This window comes from Amphiprion ocellaris, chromosome 9 (assembly GCF_022539595.1).
Source record: "Amphiprion ocellaris isolate individual 3 ecotype Okinawa chromosome 9, ASM2253959v1, whole genome shotgun sequence".
NCBI lineage: Eukaryota > Metazoa > Chordata > Actinopteri > Pomacentridae > Amphiprion > Amphiprion ocellaris.
The window spans coordinates 2287448-2309666 of record NC_072774.1 but is presented as its reverse complement, the minus strand read 5'-3'; the positions used below and the strand labels follow the sequence as shown (position 1 = coordinate 2309666).

Here is a 22219-nt window from a genome sequence, read left to right as displayed (position 1 = left end):
TGCAGGAACGTGTGTGTGTGAGTATGTGTCTGTAAGTGTGTGTGTATAAATAAGTGTGTTTGCATGTTTCTATATATATATGTGCGTGTGTGTGTGCATGTGTGTGTTTATTAGTATATATGTATGTATGTGTGTGTATCTGAGTATAAAGTGTGTTTTTGTATATATGTGTACGTTTGTGTCTGTACAGTTGTGTGCGTGTGCATCTGTTTATGTGTGTTTATGTGTATTCTATATGTGTGTTTGTGTATTCTATATGTGCGTTTGTGTGTGTACTTGTATGTATGTATATATGTGTGTGTGTGTGTGTGTGTGTGTGTGTGTGTGTGTACCTGTGTAAACAAGTGTGTTTGTGTGCTTCTGTAAATTTGTGTGTCTGTGTATAAATAGGTGTGTGTGTTTATCTGAATATATACATACATATATGTAGTAGCTGCATTCATGAGTGTGTATCTGAATATCTGTGCATGTTTGTGTGCATATGTGTGTGTGTGTGCACCTGTGTGTATATATCTGTGTGTATTTGTGTGTTTAGTAACAGAAGCTTCCGTGCTCTTCGTAGTCAGCCTGTACACACAATACGCACTCTATACACACACTACACACTCTATAAACTCTACACACACTAACACACACCCTACACACACTCTACACACACTAACACACACTCTGTCCGTGTGTGCAGCTCCTCCATCGCGTTTCTGTAACTTTAAAGTCTGGTGTCGGTGAAGCTGCACCTGTTCAGATTCTTCTTCTGTGGTTTTACTGGAGGTGTGTGTAGCAGTGTGTGTGTGCGTGTAGCAGTGTGTGTGTGTGAGGGCTGTGACAGATGGTCTGGACTGAGATGAGACGGAACGACAGAGAAGCTGCCGAGTTTCTGACTGTGTTTGTGTCTAATGCTGCATTAACCCACTGGAAACCGGTGGATGATGTAATGAGTGATGTCATGAGTGATGTCATGAGTGATGTCGGTCTGATCCACGTCTGAAACCTTCACCGTCTGTCTGGATCTGGCCTCGTTCCTCTCCGTTCTCACACCACGGACCACTAAAAGCCGTCATTTCTGCCTCCTGAATCTGTAAATCTGCTCCTTCTCACGCAGACAAACGTTCCTGGAGCGTTGCTGCCGCTGATCTGGGCTCAGGGTTGCGTGTTGCCGGTGCAGGAACACACCTGATGCCCCTCCGGCTCTTCACGCATGAGCGGAGATGCAGCGATGCTCGGCCAAACGTTTCCACAAATTACCCCGTCGTCGTTAGAGGGATTTATGTCGTCCTGAACGGCTGCACAAACCCAGACGTTGAACCAGTTAACTTTAGCTCACAGTAAATATTCCACCGCTTTATTTCCTGCAGAGGTTCCAAATATTAAAACAACGTTCATTCCAGTTACGCAGCAGATTATTTCCTCCTCGTCACGCTCCGTTTATCTGACAGCTGCGGTTAGTTCTCAAATTAAAAACGTGATGATCTGATGAAACACTAAACGCTGTAAATAATAAACCTCTAGTTCAGGGCCTTTCAGATGACGTTGGTTCTGAAAAAAAGCAGAATTTTCGAGTCATTTAAATTCAGAAGCCACACTCAGCCCAGTTTGACCAGTAAAATCACAGCATAATAACCTATAAAATCCAAATATTTCCTTTGGTTTAGTGCAAAAAAGTATATTCTGAAAATGTTCACATTTAAGGAATTATCTTTTTACAAAACATTATGAACAACCTGAAACTTCTTAAGAAATATAAGTGAAATTTCAACCACTTTATGCCTCAGTTCATCATTTCCACATTACAACTTCCAGATCACAGAGTGTCTACAAAGGAACACAACATTTAGTCACCTGGAGCTGAACGATAGAGGATTTTACTTTATGATCAAAACGAGCAAAGTCAGACAACAAAAGACAAAAACAACAAAAACAAAACAAAATATTAGAAAAATGAGACACAAAATGACAAAAAAAATTAGACACAACACAAAATAAAACAAAAAAAGACAAAAAATCTGAAAAAGTTACAAAGCGACAAAAAAGACACAAGCGAGACAAAAAGGAAACACAAAACGACAAAAACGAGACAAACGACAAAAAATTGAGAAACGACATGAAACAAAACAAGAGACAAAAAGTGACAAAAATGAAACACAAACGACAAAAAATGAGTAAAACAATATGAAACAAAACAAAAAGCAGACAAAAAATTAGACAAAAAAGTTAGAAAGCAACAAAAAAAATGGACAAATGACAAAAACAAGACAAAAAAATGACAAAAGCCAGAATCAAAACAACAATACAAGCAAGACAAAAAAACCACAAAATGACACAAATGACACACAAAGCAACGAATTAAGCAAAACACTAAATGATGAAAAATAAGACAAAAAACACAAGTGAGACAAAAAGAAAACACAAAATGGCAAAAACACGAGACAAATGACAAAAGTCAGACAATGAAACAACAAAAACAAGACAAAATATTACAAAAATAAGACACAAAAGTGAGAAACAAAATGACAAAACACGAGACAAATGATATGAAACAAAACTAAATTATGAACAACCTGAAATTTCTTCAGAAAAATAAGTTCAGTTTCAACAACATTAGACAAACCTTCAGAAAGCTTTGAAGCCTGTCAACAAACAACAAAAAAACTCCCAAATGACTCAAAAAATGTCTGAAAGAACTCAAATCTATATAAAGTGATTTTAAATTTGTCCAAAATTAGATAAAAATGGTCTAAAATTTAAAAATCGTACAAAAGGATGAAAAAAAAGAGCAGCTGATGATGAAACCGGTCCATTGATGCTCCCAACTGGAAGAGTTGCTAAAATCCTGTTTTTACTGAATAAGGTATGAATGCAGAGAAAAACACAGACAAATGTGGGACGGTTCGGCCTGAACTTTTTTAAAAACGTGGTGAATTGATCCAGGAATGTTCTGAGTGACTATGACTCCCACTGAGACGGTTTGTTTTCTGATCACACTTTGGTTAATTGAAGCAGCAGCAGCTTATGGCAGCACAGGAGGCTAATCTGTTAATTAACAGCAGATAGAGCAGCAGACAGCAGCCAACAAGAGTCTGAGCCTCCTGCACTTTCTCCTCTCATTTGATTGCATTTAACCCTCCTGCTGTCTTCATTTACGGGCACCAAAAAATACAGTTTCTTTGTCTGAAAAAAATCCAAAAATTCTGCAAAAAAAATTCCCCAATTTTCTGAAAATTTGCAAAACCTTCAGGAAGAAAATTCCAATAATTCCTTAAAAGTTTCCCTTAAAAGTTTTATTTTAAAAAATCCCCAAAATTTGGCAAGAAAATTCTTGTAAATATTTTCAAAAAATGAGTCAAAATTGTCCAAAAAAATCCTAAAAATATCTAAAGTGATTCCATATATATCAGTAAAACTTCTATTTTCTTTAAGATCATTCACATAAAAATCACCCAAAATCCAGCGAATTTTGCAGGATTTTTTTTTCTGTGAATGTTCTTAAGAAACATTTTTAACATTTCTTTTTTTCCACTAAAAAATGTTCAAAGATTTCCCAAAAATGTTGAAAATGTGGACGTCAGAAGCTTCACTGTGAAAATATATTTTTTTCCCCACATTTTCAAACTTTAAAACGGGTCAGTTTGGACCCACAGGACGACACGAAGGTTAAAGCAGCAGTAAATCAATGAGGAGGAATTTAAAATCGAGGTGCATTAGCAATAAAACGGACTCAAAGTGTGGCAGCCTGATGGCTCCTTCATCAGATCCTTTAATGCTGAAGCATCGATGTTTAAGCAGAGTTTTGTATACGGTGAGTAAATGTAGGTCAGCGGCTGTGAGCAGATTTATCTGGAGGGTCGTAGCACCGATCCCAGTGTCACCAAACGGGCTAAAGCCGCTCGATGCACGACGGAAATACGACGAATTAACTAAAACACACCAGACTGCAGCTGATTCTACGGCTTCAGACAAAAAGAAAACCTTAAAGCTGTTTCTGGAATGTCATAAATTCTGATTGAAGGCTTTTAAAACTTCATTTGACAGAGTTTGTTCTCTGCCATAGATGCAAAAAACATTTTATTTTTCTTAAATTATGCCTCAAATTGGCACCATAATCGATTTTTTAAAAAAAGCCTTTGGTGCCAGTTGCAGAAAAGGTGGACATTTTTTGACCAGATTATCATCGTAATCATCATAAAATTTGCAAAAATTACACAAAAAGGCACAAAACCAACAAAAAGACTCAAAAATTTGCAAAAATGCCACAAAATTTTGCAAAAGTGACACAAAAAGACACAAAACTGACACAAAAGATGCTAAAATGCCTCAAAAATGTTCTAAAATGACACAAAAATGAGGAAAAAAGACACAAAACTGACACAAAAATGTGCAAAAATGACACAAAGACACAAAATGACAAAAATTTGCAAAAATGACACAAAGACACGAAATGACACAAAAATTTGCAAAAATGACACAAAATTTTGCAAAAGTGACACAAAAGACGCTAAAATGATACACAATGTTCTAAAATGACACAAAAATTATTAAAAAAAGACATAAAACTGACAAAAATTTGCAAAAATGACAGACACAAAATTGACAAAAAATGTCACAAAAAATTGCTAAAATGATTCAAAAAATTGCAAAAGTGACACAAAAAGAAACAAAGCTGACACAAAAGACGCAAAAATGCCTCAAAAATGTTCTAAAATGACAAAAATGAGTAAAAAAAGACACAAAACTGACACAAAAATTTCGCAAAAGCTTGCTAAATGGACACAAAAATTTGCTAAAATTACACAAATGTTGTTTGTGGAACTCGAGAAGGTTCTGATGCTAGAATAGTATTCTAGCATCAGCAGTCTTTTGTGTCAATTTTGTGGATTTTTGTGCAATTTTTGTGTTATTTTAGCAATTTTTTGTGGCATTTTTTTGTCAGTTTTGTGTCTTTGTGTCATTTTTGCAAATTTTTGTGTCAGTTTTGTGTCTTTTTTCCCTAATTTTTGTGTCATTTTAGAACATTTAGAGGCATTTTAGCGCACTTTGAGATTTTGCCTGAATTAAAAGTGCATTACAAATAAAACTTATTATTATTATCATGATTAAAGTGTTCTAATGGAAGAAATTAGGCAATTTGAGTAGGTGCACAAAGAATTTAAAGTTCTTTGGAGAACATTTATGAGGCCTAAAACCTCTGTGGATCTCATCTCTCTGTGTTTTTCTATCAGAGCAGCAGACGTACAAATCAATAAAGCTGTAAAACTTCAGGACTCCAGCGACATTATTTCTCAGGTTATAGCTTCAAACATCGATCCACAGACTGATTTTAAACATGTTTTACTTGATGAATGCACAGATTAAAGATCGGTCCAACATGAGGCGGTCCTGTGTGGAGGTTTCCGTGCATCGATCCAGAATGACCCTCCTGTATGTGCAGAATGCAGGACGCTGCATCGGTGCAACACTTCGCCGTGACCTGCTTTTATTTTTAGCTCCAGCGTGTAGTTTTAAGAGCTGCACGGTTTCTGCTCGGAGCTCAGTAACGACGTTCGGCCGCTTCTCCCACAATGAATCACACATCTGCCGCTTGTGCAGCGAGCGGTTGCAGCCCGAGGCGGTCCGACTTCATTCAGAGTCGTGACTGATGGCGTCATTCTGAGGAAGAGAGACCAACGAGTCGACGTGCTGCAATGCTGGAATGCAGTTGGTAGTTTAGAGTTTCACATTAAAGCTGCAGCTCTGCGGTCGCAGTTTTGGCACCGAGGGAAGCAACTGAGAGAAAGTTTCAGCGTTGAACGACAGAATGAGCTTTCAGAGGGCTCAGCTCAGATTTCCAGGGTGGAGACGGGATGAAAATATGTGAGCAGCAGGTTTCTGCTTTGATGGGAACTCGCTGTTTTCTTCTCCTGTTTACTTTCATGCAACTTTTACATTCTTCTGGCTGCGCTCGACTCCAGATTTCCTTTTTGCACATTTGGTATCTGAGACTCGACTGATGAGGATATTTTTGTCTTGAGACTTTCGGCAACCTCGACTTTTATTGGGTCACAGGAGCTTCTGTCATGGTTGCCTCTGTCTTTCCAAATCCGTAAACTTCTAGACCCAAAATAACACCAACTAAATGCTACCTCCAGATCCTTTTATTAAGCGTCTGAAGCCCAAAACAGTTGGGACCATTAATGAACAGGTTTCACCGTCATATCTGCTCAATGCATGTTAGAATATTGGACATATCTTTATATTTTTGTTCCCATAAAGTGTGACTGACTGGCAATGTACACTGCATTTTTATAGCTCCTGTTGGTGCCATTCACAGGAAATAAGATCAGCCTTTTAGGGTGAAAAAGGTTTAATGGTTGGTGGAATATTGGAATAGAAAAAAACATTTTTGGACCAAATTTGATAAAACGCACAAAATGCCACAAAAAGATGCAAAAAATCACTATGAAAAGATGTAAAATCATCACAGAAAGATGTAGAACTACCGCAAAAAGATGTAAAATCACCACAAAAAGATGCAAAATCACCATGAAAATATTTAAAACTACCACGAAAAGATTTAAAATCACCACAAAAAGATGCAAAACCACCACAAAAGGTTTAAACTACCACAAAAAGGTTTAAACTACCACAAAAAGATTTAAACTACCACAAAAAGGTTTAAACTACCACAAAAAGATTTAAACTACCACAAAAAGCTGCAAAATCACCACAGAAAGATGTAAAATCAACAAAAAAGATGTAAAATCACCACGAAAATATTTAAAACTACCATGAAAAGATGTAAAATCACCATAAACAGATGCAAAATCGCCACAAAAAGATGCAAAAAAAATACCACAAAAATATGCCCAATGGCCACAAAAATATATAAAACTACCACAAACAGATGCAAAATCACCACAAAAAGATGTAAAACTACCGTGAAAAGATTTAAACTACCACAGAAATATGCAAACTCACCACATTTTGTACAATTTTTGAGTAATTTTCAAGAAGTTTCAAAGCATTTTAGACCAATTTTAACTAATTTTGGAAAAGTTTCAAGTGAGTTTGGACAGATTTGAATTCTTTTAAACAATTTTTGAATAATTTGGAAAGTTTTTTTGTTGTTTTTGGTAAGTTTCAAAGCTTTTTTGACCATTTAGTCATTTTGGATAACTTCTTAATCATTTGACATTTTCAAAGCATTCAAATAGTTTATCTCATTTTTGGCAGATTAGAAGTAATCTTGTGTGACATTTTAGATCTGTTCCAAAGTTTAGTGTAAACAGTAACAGTATTTTAATAGTTCTTCCAGTTGGGACCATTATTGGACTGGTTCACCAATTGGAATATGGTTTGTGGAATATTGGAGTAGAAAAAAAACATTTTTGACCAAATTTGCACCATCATATAACTGGTATCTATATATTCTAACACACATTCAGCCTGGCCTGATTAAACTGTACATCCTCTGTTGTCTGTTTTACTTGCTTTTGTACAGTTTTTGAGTCATTTTCAAGAAGTTTCAAAGCTTGTTGGAAGCTGCTTGTCACAGGCGGGTTTTAAGTTGTTTAAAAAAATCACAATAAGGACAAAATTATCAGAGGAATCACTGGATTTTGACTTTCTGACTGGCTTGGAATGTTTTTATTAGCAAGAGTTGTATAGATTTTAGTCCTTCTCCGATGTGTGGATGGTTTTATGTGCAGACAACTTGCAGGACAAATAATCCTGGAAAAGCTGAATGGTTAGGGTTAACTGTCAACCTTCCATAACTCCCCCATATTTAATTTTAGCCTTTTGACCTCTCTTTTTTAGCCCTAAACTTCCCTCCCTCGCTCTGATTTCTGCCACTAAATGCTAATGTGCTAGCTGGTTAGCTCACCTGGTGACCCAGGTTTGATCCCAGCCAGTTCCATCTTGTTTTTGGACTCGCTACGAGAGACATGTTTTAGTCCCCAAACCCAACCCTAACGTTGGCAGGAAAAGTAAAAATCTGCCAGAAAAGCATCACCTGATTACTGAACGCTTGTCCCGACCTGCAGAGAACAAACAACAGGATGCTGAAGCAGCTCACTGAAAAAACATTCAGTCACGGTTTTATGAACAAGTGAATGGAGGGTTTTACTGCAGGAACTTGTTCTAGAGAATCTTTTATTCCAACTGCAGGAACCGTCCTGTAGAAAACCTTCCAGAGACATTTTCATGGGAGAAAATAGTTCCTAATCCAGGTTAGTTTAGTCACACTACACTGATATAAACCAGAGAACTACATGTTTTCTGTCCAGCTGGAGTTTCTTCACTAACTACTGTTTGTTCTCCATCCAAGTTATAGGAATCTAAAGGTTAAACTGAGACCCAAAGGAAAGATTAGCTGCTTGATCCTCAAGTTCCTGCAGTGAAAAGTCACTTATTTTCTCACCTTTAATCACAACCACAGAGGGAAAAAAATGAAAAGATTGTATTCAACATTACAAAACTAACTTTGTGCAAAAAAAATTCAATAAAAATGTATCTTAAAAGAGCATTTCCTGTTTCAGGGACAGAAGTGTTGCACAAATATCGACCAAACTGTCAAAAATGAAAAAAACTGTTTACTTTGCATCTTTCAGTGGAAATTTTGCATCTTTTTGTGGTATATTTACCTCTTCTTGTGGTGATTTTCGGGTCTTTTCATGCTGATTTTGTGTCTCTGTGGTCATTTTGACCCTTTTTTGGTTGCTTCGTCTCTTTTTGTGTTTAATTTGTCTTTTTTGTGGTAATTTTCCAGCCTTTATAGTTATTTTAGTGGCAGTTTCAAGCAGAACTCCAACATGTTTCTCCTCCTAAATGTCATGGTTCTATCTGCCGGAATGATGAAGTTCTGAGGCTCAGAAATGATGGAAAAAGTCCATTAAAAAGTGATTAATCTGGACCCACCTCTATGGACTTCAAGGACCTGGAAGTGTGGAAATATTCACATTATGAAGGTAGAACTCTGATCATTAATAAAGTTACTGGAGATGAACATTCAGATGGTTCTTTGTGGTAATTTTACATCTTTTAGTGGAGATTTTGAGTGTCTTTGTGGTATATTCACTTATTTTTGAGGTAATTTTACATCTTTTTGTGGTGATTTAGTATCTTTGTGGTAACTGTACATCTTTTTCTGGAGATTTTGTGTCTTTCCGTGGTATATTCATTTATTTTTGTGGTGATTTGAAGTCATTTTGTGGTAACTTGGATCCTGTTTGTGGTGCTTTTGTCTCTTTTTTGCTGATTTGTGTTAGTTTGTGGTAGTGTTGACCTTTTTGTGGTCATTTTGCATCTTTTTGTGGAAATTTTATGTCCCTTTGTGATATATTTACTTTTTTGTGTGCTGATTTTGTCTTTCTTTGTGGTAATTTTGACCCTTTTATGCGATTTGGTCTCTTTTTGTGGTAATTTTCCAGCTTTTTTAGTTCTTTTAGTTGCAGTTTTTACCAGAACTCTAACATGTTTTTCCTCCTAAATGTCATGGTTCTATCTGCTGGACTGATGAAGTTCTGAGGCTCAGAAATGATGGAAAAGGTCCATTAAAAAGTGATTAATTTGTGGTCATTTTGCATCTTTAAATGGTGATTTTGCAACTATTTGTCATAATTTCGCCCATTTTTGTAGTGATTTTTTTGTTGTCACTTTTCATTATTTTGTGGTGAGTTTGCATCTTTTTCTGGTAATTTTGTGCGTTTTGTTGTATTTTTGCATCTTTATGAGGCGATTTATGTCTCTCTGTAGTATTTTGGCATCTTTTTCCAGTGATTTTGCCTCTTTTTATGTTGATTTAGTGACTTTTTTTGTCATAATTTCATCTATTTGTTGTGGTATTGTGTTCTTCTCGTGATTTTTCATTTTTTGAGGTGATTTTACATCTTTTTGTATTGATTTTGTGACTTTTTCTCAATTTTGCCTCTTTCTGTTGTGATTTTGTGTTCTTCTATTGTGATTTTACATGTTTTTGTGGCGATTGTGCCTTTTTTGCGGTGATGTGGTGTCAGTTTTTAGCAGAACTCCAACATGTTTCTCCTTCTAAATGTCATGTGTCTATCTGCTGGACTGATGAAGTTCTGAGGCTCAGAAATGATGGAAAAGGTCCATTAAAAAGTGCTAAATCTGGAGCCACCTCTATGGACTTCAGGGACCTGGAGCTCTGAAATATTCCCAGCATGATGTCGATCTAAAATCAGCTGATTCTGAGGTCAGGGGATTTTTATCAGATTAGATAGATTTTATCTGGACTGACGCGGGGAGAACAAAGCAGAAAGTGAGGATTATGATGGAGGAGGGCCTGTGTTTTTCCTCTCCGTGCTGCCGAGGCGACCTGATTCTGAAGTGTTCTCTCAGCTCAGTGACCCTCTCGGCTCTGCTGCGAGGCCATGCGAGCGCCGACACTCTGCGCCGCTAAGTGTAGCGCTGTCGTTGTGTCACGCCTCTCTGGCAGCACATGTACGCCACTTTACAGCACTTTCCAGGCAGCGGAGACACCCTGGTGTTAATATTAACACAGCAGAGAGAGTGTAAAACGCCTCGACACCACAGTGAGCTCACAGGTAACACAGACATCCTCCCTCAGAGCCTGCACACTGGAAAAAATGCCGCTCTCAAAACAAGAAAAAAGAACTTACTTCTAGGACTTTTACCTTGAAATAAGTGGAAAAAAATCTGCCAATAGAACAAGTGAAAAATGTCTTGGTAAGATTTCTTGAAATAAGATATGATATTTAGTATACAGAGATCTTAAAATTAGCTGGGAAAACTTATTTTAAGCTCTATTTTACCAGGATTGTCAAGCTTAGGTGTCTGAAAATAAGCCAGACATGCTAAAAAATAGCAGTTTTTCACTCAAAAATAGATTTTTGCTTTCATGTAACCTCCTAATTTGAGATGTATTAACCCTCCTGTTGTCCTCATTTACGGGCAGCAAAAAATATTGTTTCCTTGTCTGAAAAAAATCCAAAAAATCTGCAAAAAATTCCCCCAGATTTCTGAAAATTTGCAAAACCTTCAGGAAGAAAATTCCAATAATTCCTTAAAATTTCCCCTTGAAAGTTTTATTTAAAAAAAAAAAAAAATCCCCCAAATTTGGCAAGAAAATTCTTGTAAATATTTTCAAAAAATGAGTAAAAATCTTCCAAAAAAATCCTAAAAATATCTAAAGTGATTCCATATATATCAGTAAAACTTCTAATCTTTTCTTTAAGAACATTCACATAAAAAAATCAACCAAAATCCAGTGAATTTCGCTGGATTTTGGTTGACTTTTTTTTGTGAATGTTCTGAAGAAGCATTTTTAACATTTCTTTTTTTCCATCAAAAAATGTTCAAAGTTTTCCCAAAAATGTTGAAAATGTGGACATCAGAAGTTTCACTGTGAAAATAAATTTTTTTCCCACATTTTCAAACTTTAAAACGGGTCAATTTTGACTCGCAGGACGACACGAGGGTGAAACTTATTTTGAGTTTTCTTATAAAATTCAATTCAAAACAAGATAATTTCCAGATTGTTTGACTTAACAAGATATTTAAGATGCATTGTCTTAAAACAAGTCCCTCCATCTGCTGAAATGTCTCTTATTAAGTGAATTTATCTTAAATCAAGTGGGATGAGACATTTAGACTAAAAATAAGACAAATAGACTTGGTAAGATTGAGAGTTTTTGCAGTGCAGCGGCGTCCAGAGCAGCGTCCAGAGCAGCGTCCAGAGCAGCGTTCAGAGCAGCGTTCAGAGCAGCGTTCAGAGCAGCGTTCAGAGCAGCGTTCAGAGCAGCGTCCAGAGCAGCGTTCAGAGCGGCGTCCAGAGCAGCGTCCAGAGCGGCGTCCAGAGCGGCGTTCAGAGCGGCGTTCAGAGCGGCGTCCAGAGCGGCGTCCAGAGCGGCGTTCAGAGCAGCGTCCAGAGCAGCGTCCAGAGCAGCGTCCAGAGCAGCGTTCAGAGCAGCGTCCAGAGCAGCGTTCAGAGCAGCGTCCAGAGCAGCGTCTAGAGCAGCGTTCAGAGCGGCGTTCAGAGCGGCGTCCAGAGCGGCGTCCAGAGCGGCGTCCAGAGCGGCGTTCAGAGCGGCGTTCAGAGCGGCGTCCAGAGCGGCGTTCAGAGCAGCGTCCAGAGCAGCGTCTAGAGCAGCGTTCAGAGCGGCGTTCAGAGCGGCGTCCAGAGCGGCGTCCAGAGCGGCGTCCAGAGCGGCGTTCAGAGCGGCGTCCAGAGCGGCGTTCAGAGCAGCGTCCAGAGCAGCGTCTAGAGCAGCGTTCAGAGCAGCGTTCAGAGCGGCGTCCAGAGCGGCGTCCAGAGCGGCGTCCAGAGCGGCGTCCAGAGCGGCGTCCAGAGCGGCGTCCAGAGCGGCGTTCAGAGCGGCGTTCAGAGCGGCGTCCAGAGCGGCGTTCAGAGCAGCGTTCAGAGCAGCGTCCAGAGCAGCGTTCAGAGCAGCGTCCAGAGCAGCGTCCAGAGCAGCGTCCAGAGCAGCGTCCAGAGCAGCGTTCAGAGCAGCGTTCAGAGCAGCGTCCAGAGCAGCGTCCAGAGCAGCGTTCAGAGCAGCGTCCAGAGCAGCGTCCAGAGCAGCGTCTAGAGCAGCGTTCAGAGCAGCGTTCAGAGCAGCGTCCAGAGCAGCGTCCAGAGCAGCGTTCAGAGCAGCGTCCAGAGCAGCGTTCAGAGCAGCGTTCAGAGCAGCGTCCAGAGCAGCGTTCAGAGCAGCGTCCAGAGCAGCGTTCAGAGCAGCGTCCAGAGCAGCGTCCAGAGCAGCGTTCAGAGCAGCGTTCAGAGCAGCATTCGCCTCCCGTTAGCTCGTCCGTCCAGCCGTCCGTTATCTGCTCCAGATGCTGCCACCCACAGACAGCCAGCAAAGGCCGAGGCCTCCACCAGACCATCATTACCAGAAACCACAGCATGAGAGTGATCCGCCGAGACAGAGGTGGGAGGGAGGAAGCCGGGGATTAACGCAATTCCACAAATAAGCATGCACACATCGAAGGGCGTTATCAGGAAGTCTGTGAAGGAAAGTGCAGCTGCAGCAACGCAGCGTTCAGGGTTAGAGCCAGGTGAGATGACAGAGTCTGTAATGAGGCTCTGCAGGCAGCGACAGGTCCAGGTAGACAAACATGAAGAGCTCTGGAGCTGCTGCTCTGACATTTAGGGAATAATTCAGAGTTAAATCTGAGTCTGTCATCAGTCAAACATTCCCTCCTCTCAGTCTGGACTCGTCTGAAATGGGAACAAACAGCCGACGTCTTTCTTCACGGGCTTGTTTTGAAACACTCAAAGAACCGTTTATCTTCCTGTACCTTAATGTCAGTCTGTAGCATTTCTCATCCCGACTGTACATCTAGATTATCTTTAATATATTCTATCCATAGCTGTTATATTCATATATTAGAGTCTTCATGCATCTGTTCACTCTGTTCATACAATAATATGTTTATTTTACTGTAAATAATGCACTTTACTGCTGCTTTTGCACGTCTGCATTTAGTTGTGGTTCTTTTACTCTGTGCAATGAAAAAAGAGTCACAAAACAACTGCAATCTGACACAAAATGACCACAAAAAGATGCAAAACGCCCACAAAGACACACAAAACAGTCATAAATAGGCACAAAATGATCACAGAGGCACAAAATAATCCCAAAAAGACACAAAATAATCACGAGACACAAAATGACCTCAATCAGACTCAAAATGACCACAAAAAGATGCAAAACAACCACAATGAGACACCAAACAACCAGACACATAGCAACTGTAATTAGACATAAAATGACCACAAAGACACACACAATAGATTTTGAGTCTTTTTGTGGTGATTTAGTGTCATTTTGTGGTAGTTTGGAGCCTGTTTCTGGTGATTTTGTGTCTTTTTGTGCTTATTGTGCATTTTTTTGTGCTGATTTTGCTTCTCTTTGTAGTCATTCTGGCCCCTTTTTTTGGTTGCTTGGTCTCTTTTTGTGTTAGTTTTCCAGCTTTAGTTATTTTAGTTGCAGTTTTTAGCAGAACTCCAACATGTTTTTCCTCCTAAATGTCATGGTTCTATCTGCTGAACCGATGAAGTTCTGAGGCTCAGAAATGATGGTAAAAGTCCATTAAAAAGTGACAAACCTGGAGCCACCTCTATGGACTTGAAGGACCTGAAACACCTGAAAATATTCCCAGTATGAAGGTGGAACTGTGATCATGAAGAACCAGGTGTTTCTGGGCGTCCTGCTGGAGGTTGTGGTTGGTTTTTTACGGGACCGTCTCCTCTCTGAGCTCCTATAAAGCGTCCTCCAAACAAACAGCAGCTCTGCATCAATAATGGAGCTTCTGATTTGAGGCGGCTGTCGCTGTGGGATGAATAATACACAGATGACAGCGTGGAGAGTGGAGCCGTGCATTAACCGGCACTCAGCTCAGATTGCAGACTCAGCACTTCTTTAAAAACTGTCCAGGACAAACTCTGAGAGTCTGAGGGACCAATGGCAGCGCTGCTTCTACGGGTTAAATAAAGGAGCTTTTACTGTCCCCTCCTTTGTCCGGCTGCAGTGGAGCCTCGGCCCGGGCTAATCCCTGAAAGGTGTGCAGCACTCAACGCTTATCTGAAGATGTCGCGGTGAATTATTCAACATGCTAATGTCACGCAATGAGACACGCATGAAGCCCCGTGAACAGCCTCCATGTCATCCTCATGTACAGGCGGCAGCGTGAGGACCGCCGGGCCCCCGAGGCCCCGCGACAAGAAGCTAAATAGTGGAGGCATAAATATTAATGCCAGAATAGTTGTGGTGTTTTATTTATGCGTGGTGTTTCCTGGAGCGGACGCTTAATTGAATCTGAAACGACACGTGTGCAGCGTTTCTGTGTTTCTGTTCTGATAGGAACACGAAGCTGCTTAATGAGGTCACGGAGCTTCATGGAGTCTCTGCAGAACCTCAACTTATTCTGACAAATGAAGGACTGTTGATGAACCAAACGTGGAACCGAACATGGTTCTACACACTGAAGAGCTACATTTAGCTCTAGAAAAAATAGAGTTTTTTAAGGAACCGTTTCTGCAAAAGTGCCCCAAAGAAGCATCAAAAAACGGCTCATTTAGGCTTCATTAATGGTGCTGCAAAAATAGCAAAAATAGGTTCTTTAACCCTCCTGTTGTCCTCATTTACAGGCACCAAAAAATAATGTTTCCATGTCTGGAAAAAAATCCAAAAATTCAGCAAAAAAAATTCCCCAAATTTCTGAAAATTTGCAAAACTTTCAGGAAGAAAATTCCAATAATTCCTTAAAAGTTTATATATATATATATATATATATATATATATATATATATATATATATATATATATATATATATATCAGTAAGTATCAGTAAAACTTCTAATATTTTCTTTAACAACATTCACAAAAAATCTTCATCCTAAAAAATCAACAAAAATACCAAAAAACACCAAAAATTCTACATTTATCAGCAAACAGGGGGGTTTGAAAGACATGCTTTCTTCTTGAAAATAACCAAAAATACTCCATTTATCAGCCCACTGGCAGGTTTGAAAAACAAGTTTTCTTTTTACAAATCACCAAAAATGCCAAAAAATTCTCAATTTATCCATAATCTTTACTACTTTAAAGAACCATGTAAAGCACACAAAAGCATCCATCTCAATAAACGGATCTTCAGCTGCTGAAGGCTCCTTGAAGAACCGTTTCAGAACGAAATCGGAACCATTGTTTGTGTGATTCCAGTGAGCGGCTCTAGACATCCTGGTTTGGTGGCTTCATTCCTCCGATTCCAGACAGAACTATTTATTCTGAGGCCTGTGGCTGCTCTTAATCCTGAGCTGTCACACTCCATTTGTGTTCTCCGTACGCGTCGTATCGCTGCAGATCCTGGACCGGCTCCACGGAAAATGTGTGAATTCAGTGAGATCGACATGAAGACGAGCTGTAAACAGGGAGACAGACTGAGGAGAGGAGGAGATGGTGAGGGTTTCCATCTGGAGATTAATCCTACAAATCTGTTAATGGCAAATTATTAGTTTGATCCACTCAATCATGAGAGACAATCTGAACGTCTCTGGTGGTGATGTTCTCTTTGTCTGGCTGTTGGAGCAACCTTAGTTTGAAGAAAATCATTTACGACTAATTTCTGTTCATACCAGCTCCCAGATGTGATGCTTCAAATGTCACGTATCCGTTAACGGATGTTAACAGTTCTGTTCTGCAGGTACGTTTTCTGACTCACCTGAGAATAGTCTTGCTTTATTTTGTTCTCACAAATAGTATTTTGGGTGTTTTTTGGTATTTTTGGTGATTTTTAAAAAGAAAATGTGTCTTTCAAACCCGTAAGTGGGCTGATAAATGGAGTATTTTTGGTGTTTTTTGATATTTTGGTGATTTTATTTTTCCACACTTCATAGAGTGAAAGTTCTTGTAGTGGCTGTAAAAATGTAAATAGTTAAATGTTTATAGTATGTGGAGACAACATTTCTCTGGTTTCCTGCTGACAGAAGACATTTCTGAGTTCCGTGTCCTTCTTAATGATGTTCTGGTTCCACAGAGATGCAGGACTTCAGATTGAAAAATGAACCACAGTGAATTTGGTTCGATTTGATTCCAGCTTACAGCCCTTTGCAGCTCTTTCCCCCTTTCTTTTCCCTACTTTCCTGTGTGCCTCTCTAATAACCTGTCCAGTAAAGCCCTAAAATATATATATTTTACCCTGATCCTCTCAGTTCATCTGCTTCCTTCTGATTCTGTGACACCAAACATAGAAACTTCATGTGGACGAGGAGAATTGTTCATCTGAGGTGGACGTTCCCTCCTCCCACAACGCTCCGTGTCTCCGTTGGACTAATTAGAGCTGAGTTTTTCTTCCATTAACTCCGTCTGTGAGCGAGTCCAGACCTGATTCTGACGTTTCGGTGTGACGGTAAAACTTTGGCTCTCGGCAGAACCAGACAGCAGCAGCAGCAGCAGCAGCAGCAGCAGCAGCAGCAGCAGCCGCCTCGGTTCTGGAATACTAATGGAACATTCGAGGGCTCTGGGTTTTGTGTGGGCAGCTGCCATGTGTCGACACTCAGCGTCGCCCGTGTGTGTGTGTGTGTGTGTGTGTGTGTGTGTGTGTTTGTGTGTCTGTAATTTCTTTGCCAGCTTGCTTTTTAAAGCACTTAAACCTGAAAACAAATTATGGGAAAATACTCTCCAGCAGAAAGCCGCTGAGCTATTCTGGTGCTTTCAGAGGAAACCGGCGTCTGCAACAAAAACAGGAACAAAACGCCGACAAGAGACTCCAAACTAGGACGGTATCAGCTCCAACCGCATGTGACAGTGACTGTTATGGCCTTTTAAAGCCGGAATATTTGACCTTTAATCACGGAACCCCATCAGGTCAATCAGTTTAATTCTTTAAAACTCCTGAACTCGGTGCCAGAATGCATCAGCGCTCTGAATCCGTTACCGGCTTTGACAGATGCACACAGCTGGAGCCTCCGAGGCTTTACTGCCGGGAGGAAAAATCAAAGACGAACCTGGACGGTCGATCGGAAAAGAAAACTTCACAAAGCGCGACAAAACTTCAGCGGCTTTCAGCTGATAATTACAAATTCAGTTTCACTTCTCTTTTTCAGACGGTTTGTTAAACCGCTGAGCAGCGATCAATAGAAGTCTTCTGTCAGCAGGAAACCAGAGAAACGTTGTCTCCACATACTATAGATATTTAACTATTTACATTTTTACAGCCACAACAAGAACTTTCATTGTATTGTGTGATTTTTAAGACCCGCTGATGTGTTTAAAAGACATGTTTTGTTCTTAAAAATCACCAAAAATACCAAAAATACTCCCATTTATCAGCCCACTGGCGGGTTTGAAAGACATATTTTCTTTTTAAAAAACACCAAAAATGCTTCATTTATCAGCCTGCTGGTGGATTTGAAAGACACGTTTTCTTCTTAAAAATCACCAAAAATACCAAAAAACACCAGAAAATACTCCGTTTATCAGCCCATTGGGTTTGAAAGACACGTTTTCTTCTTAAAAATCACCAAAAATACCAAAAAACACCAAAACACTGCATTTATAGACCTACTGACGGGTTTGAAAGACATGTTTTGTTCTTTAAAAATCATCAAAATAACGAACACCAAAAATGCTCCATTTATCAACCCACTGGTGGGTTTGAAAGACGTATTTTCTTCTTAAAAATCACAAAAAATATCAAAAAACACCAAAAATATTGCATTTATCAGTCCGTTTGCGGGTTTGAAAGACATGTTTTCTTCTTTAAAATCACAAAAAAGCACCAAAAATACTCCATTTATCCAATACTTCATATTGAGTTGATATTAAAAACGTTTTGTTGAGTTCTTTCCTCATTTTTGCTTTTTGTTTAAAGTCTGCAAATAAACTTCTTCCTGATGTTTGTCCTCTTTCTGCTCCCGTCCTTTCAACACAGAATCAATCATGACAGAAATTGTTTGGTTTAATAAAACTCTAAAATGTCCTCATCAGCAGCTTTAAACCAGATGTTCCTGCAGTGATCAGCTCATGGAGGGAATGCGGATAGATCTAAAGTGAAAGCTGCACATGTTTTCTGTTATTTCACGCCTTATCTTTGTCTTCCTCCTCCCCAGTGATGCTGCTGGACACCACGGAGTCGACCTCGGAGCTGGGCTGGACCACCTATCCAGACACCGGGGTGAGTCCATGTGTTCTCCAGCTGCTCCATCTGGTTCCAGGTTCAGGGCTATAATCACGTTGTCCGTTAGGCTTTTGTGGTTTCACGCTAATGAGGCATTAAACACTTTGGTATGTGGACGTGTTTCTGAAGCTGCTGCTGGATTTTAAAGTTTCACTCAGATGGAGGCTCTGTGGATGTTTTATTTGGGCTTTAATGTGAGAAGAATGTAAAAGCAGCATTTGAGAAGATTAACAACAAACCGATTCAGTTTGAATGTTGCTTTAAGGTTTGTAGTGGTGTTTGTGTGATGATAAATGTAGATAAAAGACTTCTGGGCTCCTCAATCGATCCTATTTGACACTAGTTATTCATTTTACGAACTCAAAGGCTTGTTGGTAACTTCAGTTTCTTCTAGTTTAGCAGACTTTCTGGTCACGTAAGATTTCTAAACTCTGCTTTGTAATCTCATTTATTTTTCTGTTTTGGCGAAGACGGTTGACTGTTATGGATTCTGACAAACTGAAATTACTCTTTGTTTTTTTAAACTGCTTTTTAAATTTTAGCCAAAGTGTGAAAATGAGGTCTAATGCCTTTTTAGAAGTCTGTTTTCTCAGTTTTCTTCAGGTACAATTTAAGAGCAAATAAAAGAAAAGAAAGCTAATTTTATGTACATTGTCTGTTTGGGTCAAACAAATACAAATGAAAAAGTGAAAACTACAAGTTGAATTTGATTTATGTAGCTCTCACTGAAACCAGTGACTATGGGAAAGGGTGTTCCACAGGGTTCCACCATGGGCCCCCTTTTTTTTCCATTTTTATGATACAGTCACATTGTTCTGTTTGACTTTTTGCTGATGATACTGTTATTTACACCTTTAATGCTGACATACGAGTTCAGTTTTAAATGTCCTTCAAAACTGGTTTCATAACCACAAATTTGCACTGATTAATAAAATACTGTAATCTGATATATTACAGATGGAGCATTGAACTGTTTTGTTGAGGTGACACATTATAGAACGTATTTCCAAAAAACGTTTCCACAATGTTCACAAAGAAAGGACGCTTTTAATGCAACGTTTTCAAGATGTTGTTGAGACATCAGGGGACAGAATGTTCTTCATAAGGCGTTTCTGTGATGTACTGCCTGCAATGTTCTGAGGATGTTTTGGGGACGTTGTTGAGGGAACCCATTAGCGAATGTTCTTCTATAAAACGTTCCATGATGTCAGAGGCAGAACGTTCTCAACCCAACGTTCAAAAAAGGTTTTCTAGATGTGATCGAGGCCTCAGATGATTTTTAGAAAACGTTCCTGCATTGTGATCTATTAACGAAAGTGAAACATTCTGATTGAAATGTTCTGAGGACGTTCTGGAAATGTTGTTGAGGGAACATATTAGAGAATCTATGAAACGTTCCATGATGTCAGAGGAAGAAAGTTCTCAAACCAACATTCAAAAAAGGTTTTCCGGAAGTGATTGAGGCCTCAGATGATTTTTAGAAAATGTTCCTGTAATGTGGAACATTCTGGCTGAAATGTTCTGAGGATGTTCTGGCGATGTTGTTGAGGAACCCATTAGAGAATCTGTAAAATGTTCCATAGTTTTACATGATAATGAAGGAAAAACGTTCTCAGTTTGAAGGACGTCAGCGTCCAACAACACAAAACATTTTTATAACATCTTTAGTTGTTCTGCTTTTAAGGAGAACATTCTGGGAAGTAAAAGAAAACTTGCTGCTGAAACCATTAGTAGAACTTTCCCGAGAACCTTTTTGGAGCAGAGATTTAATGTTTTCTTTCTTCTTCATTTAATTGGTTGCAGTTTCTCGTGTTCTTGTTAACGCTCCGTCCTGTTTGAAGGAGTTCCTGCAGATCTTTAGATCCATTCAGAGGTGGAACTTTCCTTTTCCTTTGTCTCTAGAACTTTAAAAAAGCCGAACAGAACTCATTTTAATACAAAGCTGCGATAATCCTCCTGATTCTCAGATCTGTCGCCTCCTTTCACGGCTTTGGGTCGTTTTATTTCTCATCTCGGAGCTCAGGACTCTGAGCTGCGTTTACTTTCAAGTTTTCCTTCATTAGTGCTTCAGATGCTGATGTGTTTAAAGTATTCTGGGTCTTTGTGGATGATTTTCCTCTGAGGTTCTGAGGTCTGAAGGAGTCCATGTCATCTGCAGAGTTTCTTATATAACGTGGTGTTTACCTTGAAAACCAAATGCTGCATCTCAGAGGATCCTCTCAGTAAATGTATTGGCTCACAAGACAATTCCACAAAACGACAAAAGTCAGACACAAAACAACAAAAACAAGACAAAATATTACAAAAATGAGAAACAAAACAACAAAAAATTGACAAACGAGACAAAAGCGAGACACAAGATGCCAAAAACATGAAACAAGCAGCAAAATCAGACAAAAAAAGACACAAAACAAGAAAAACAAGACAAAATATTACAAAAATGAGACACAAAAGGCAAAAAAATAAGATGACACGAAACAAAACAAAAAAAAGAGACAAAAAAGTTAGGAAGTGACAAAAAATGGACAAATGGTAAAAACAAGACAAAATATAAAAACGAGACACAAAACGACAAAAGCGAGAAACAATGACAAAAAAATGAGACGAATGACACAAAACAAGACAAAAAAGAGACAAAAAAAGAGACAAAAAAGTTACAAAGCAACAAAAAATGAACAAATGACATTACATTTGACAAAATATTACAAAAATGAGACAAAATGTTACAAAAACAAGACACAAAATGACAAAAAAGACAAAAAATTTGACAAACGACAAAAATGAGACAAAAATGACAAAAAAGAAACACAATACGACAAAAACATGAGACAAGCAACAAAAATCAGACAAAAAAACAACAAAATATTACAAAAACGACACACAAATGACAAAAGAACAATGAACAATCTAGTATTTTGTGTATTGTGTGTTAACGGTGAATTGCGTGACTGTGTGTATATTGTATGTATTATAGTGTGTATTATAGTGTGTATTAGGGATGAATTGCGTGACTTTGTGTTTATTATACCGTGTATTGTGGTGTGTATAGTGTGTATTATAGTGTGAGTTAACGGTGAATTGCGTGACTGTGTGTTCGGTGTGTATAGTGTGTATTATAATGTGTATAGTGTGTATTATAGTGTTAATGGTGTGTGTATTACAGGTGAATTGCGTGGCTGTGTATTATAATGTGTATTAGGGGTGTGTATTATAGTGTGTATTAGAGGTGAATTGTGTGACTGTGTGTTAGGTGTGTATCATGTGTATAGTGTGTATTATAGTGTGTATTAGGGGTGTGTATTATAGTGTGTATTAGAGGTGAATTGTGTGACTGTGTGTTAGGTGTGTATCATGTGTATAGTGTGTATTATAGTGTGTATTAGGGGTGTGTATTATAGTGTGTATTAGAGGTGAATTGTGTGACTGTGTGTTAGGTGTGTATCATGTGTATAGTGTGTATTATAGTGTGTATTAGGGGTGTGTATTATAGTGTGTATTAGAGGTGAATTGTGTGACTGTGTGTTAGGTGTGTATCATGTGTATAGTGTGTATTATAGTGTGTATTAGGGGTGTGTATTA

General features: G+C 38.9%; 1 protein-coding gene across 3 annotated transcripts in view; it reads left to right on the top strand.

Annotated features, from left to right (window-relative positions):
* ephb6 (eph receptor B6) overlaps positions 1-22219 on the top strand; it is a 69262-nt gene that overhangs the window by 2268 nt on the left and 44775 nt on the right. For 2 of the 3 annotated variants that reach the window (XR_008602796.1, XM_023270797.3), the window contains exon 3: positions 18573-18637. Coding sequence is in view for 2 of the 3 variants with exons in the window: in XM_023270797.3 (XP_023126565.1) it covers positions 18573-18637 (65 nt within the window). In the remaining variant the exon portion in view is untranslated. Of the gene's footprint in view, positions 1-17056; positions 17329-18572; positions 18638-22219 lie in introns of those variants that run through there. The other variant, XM_055013772.1, reaches the window with a different exon arrangement.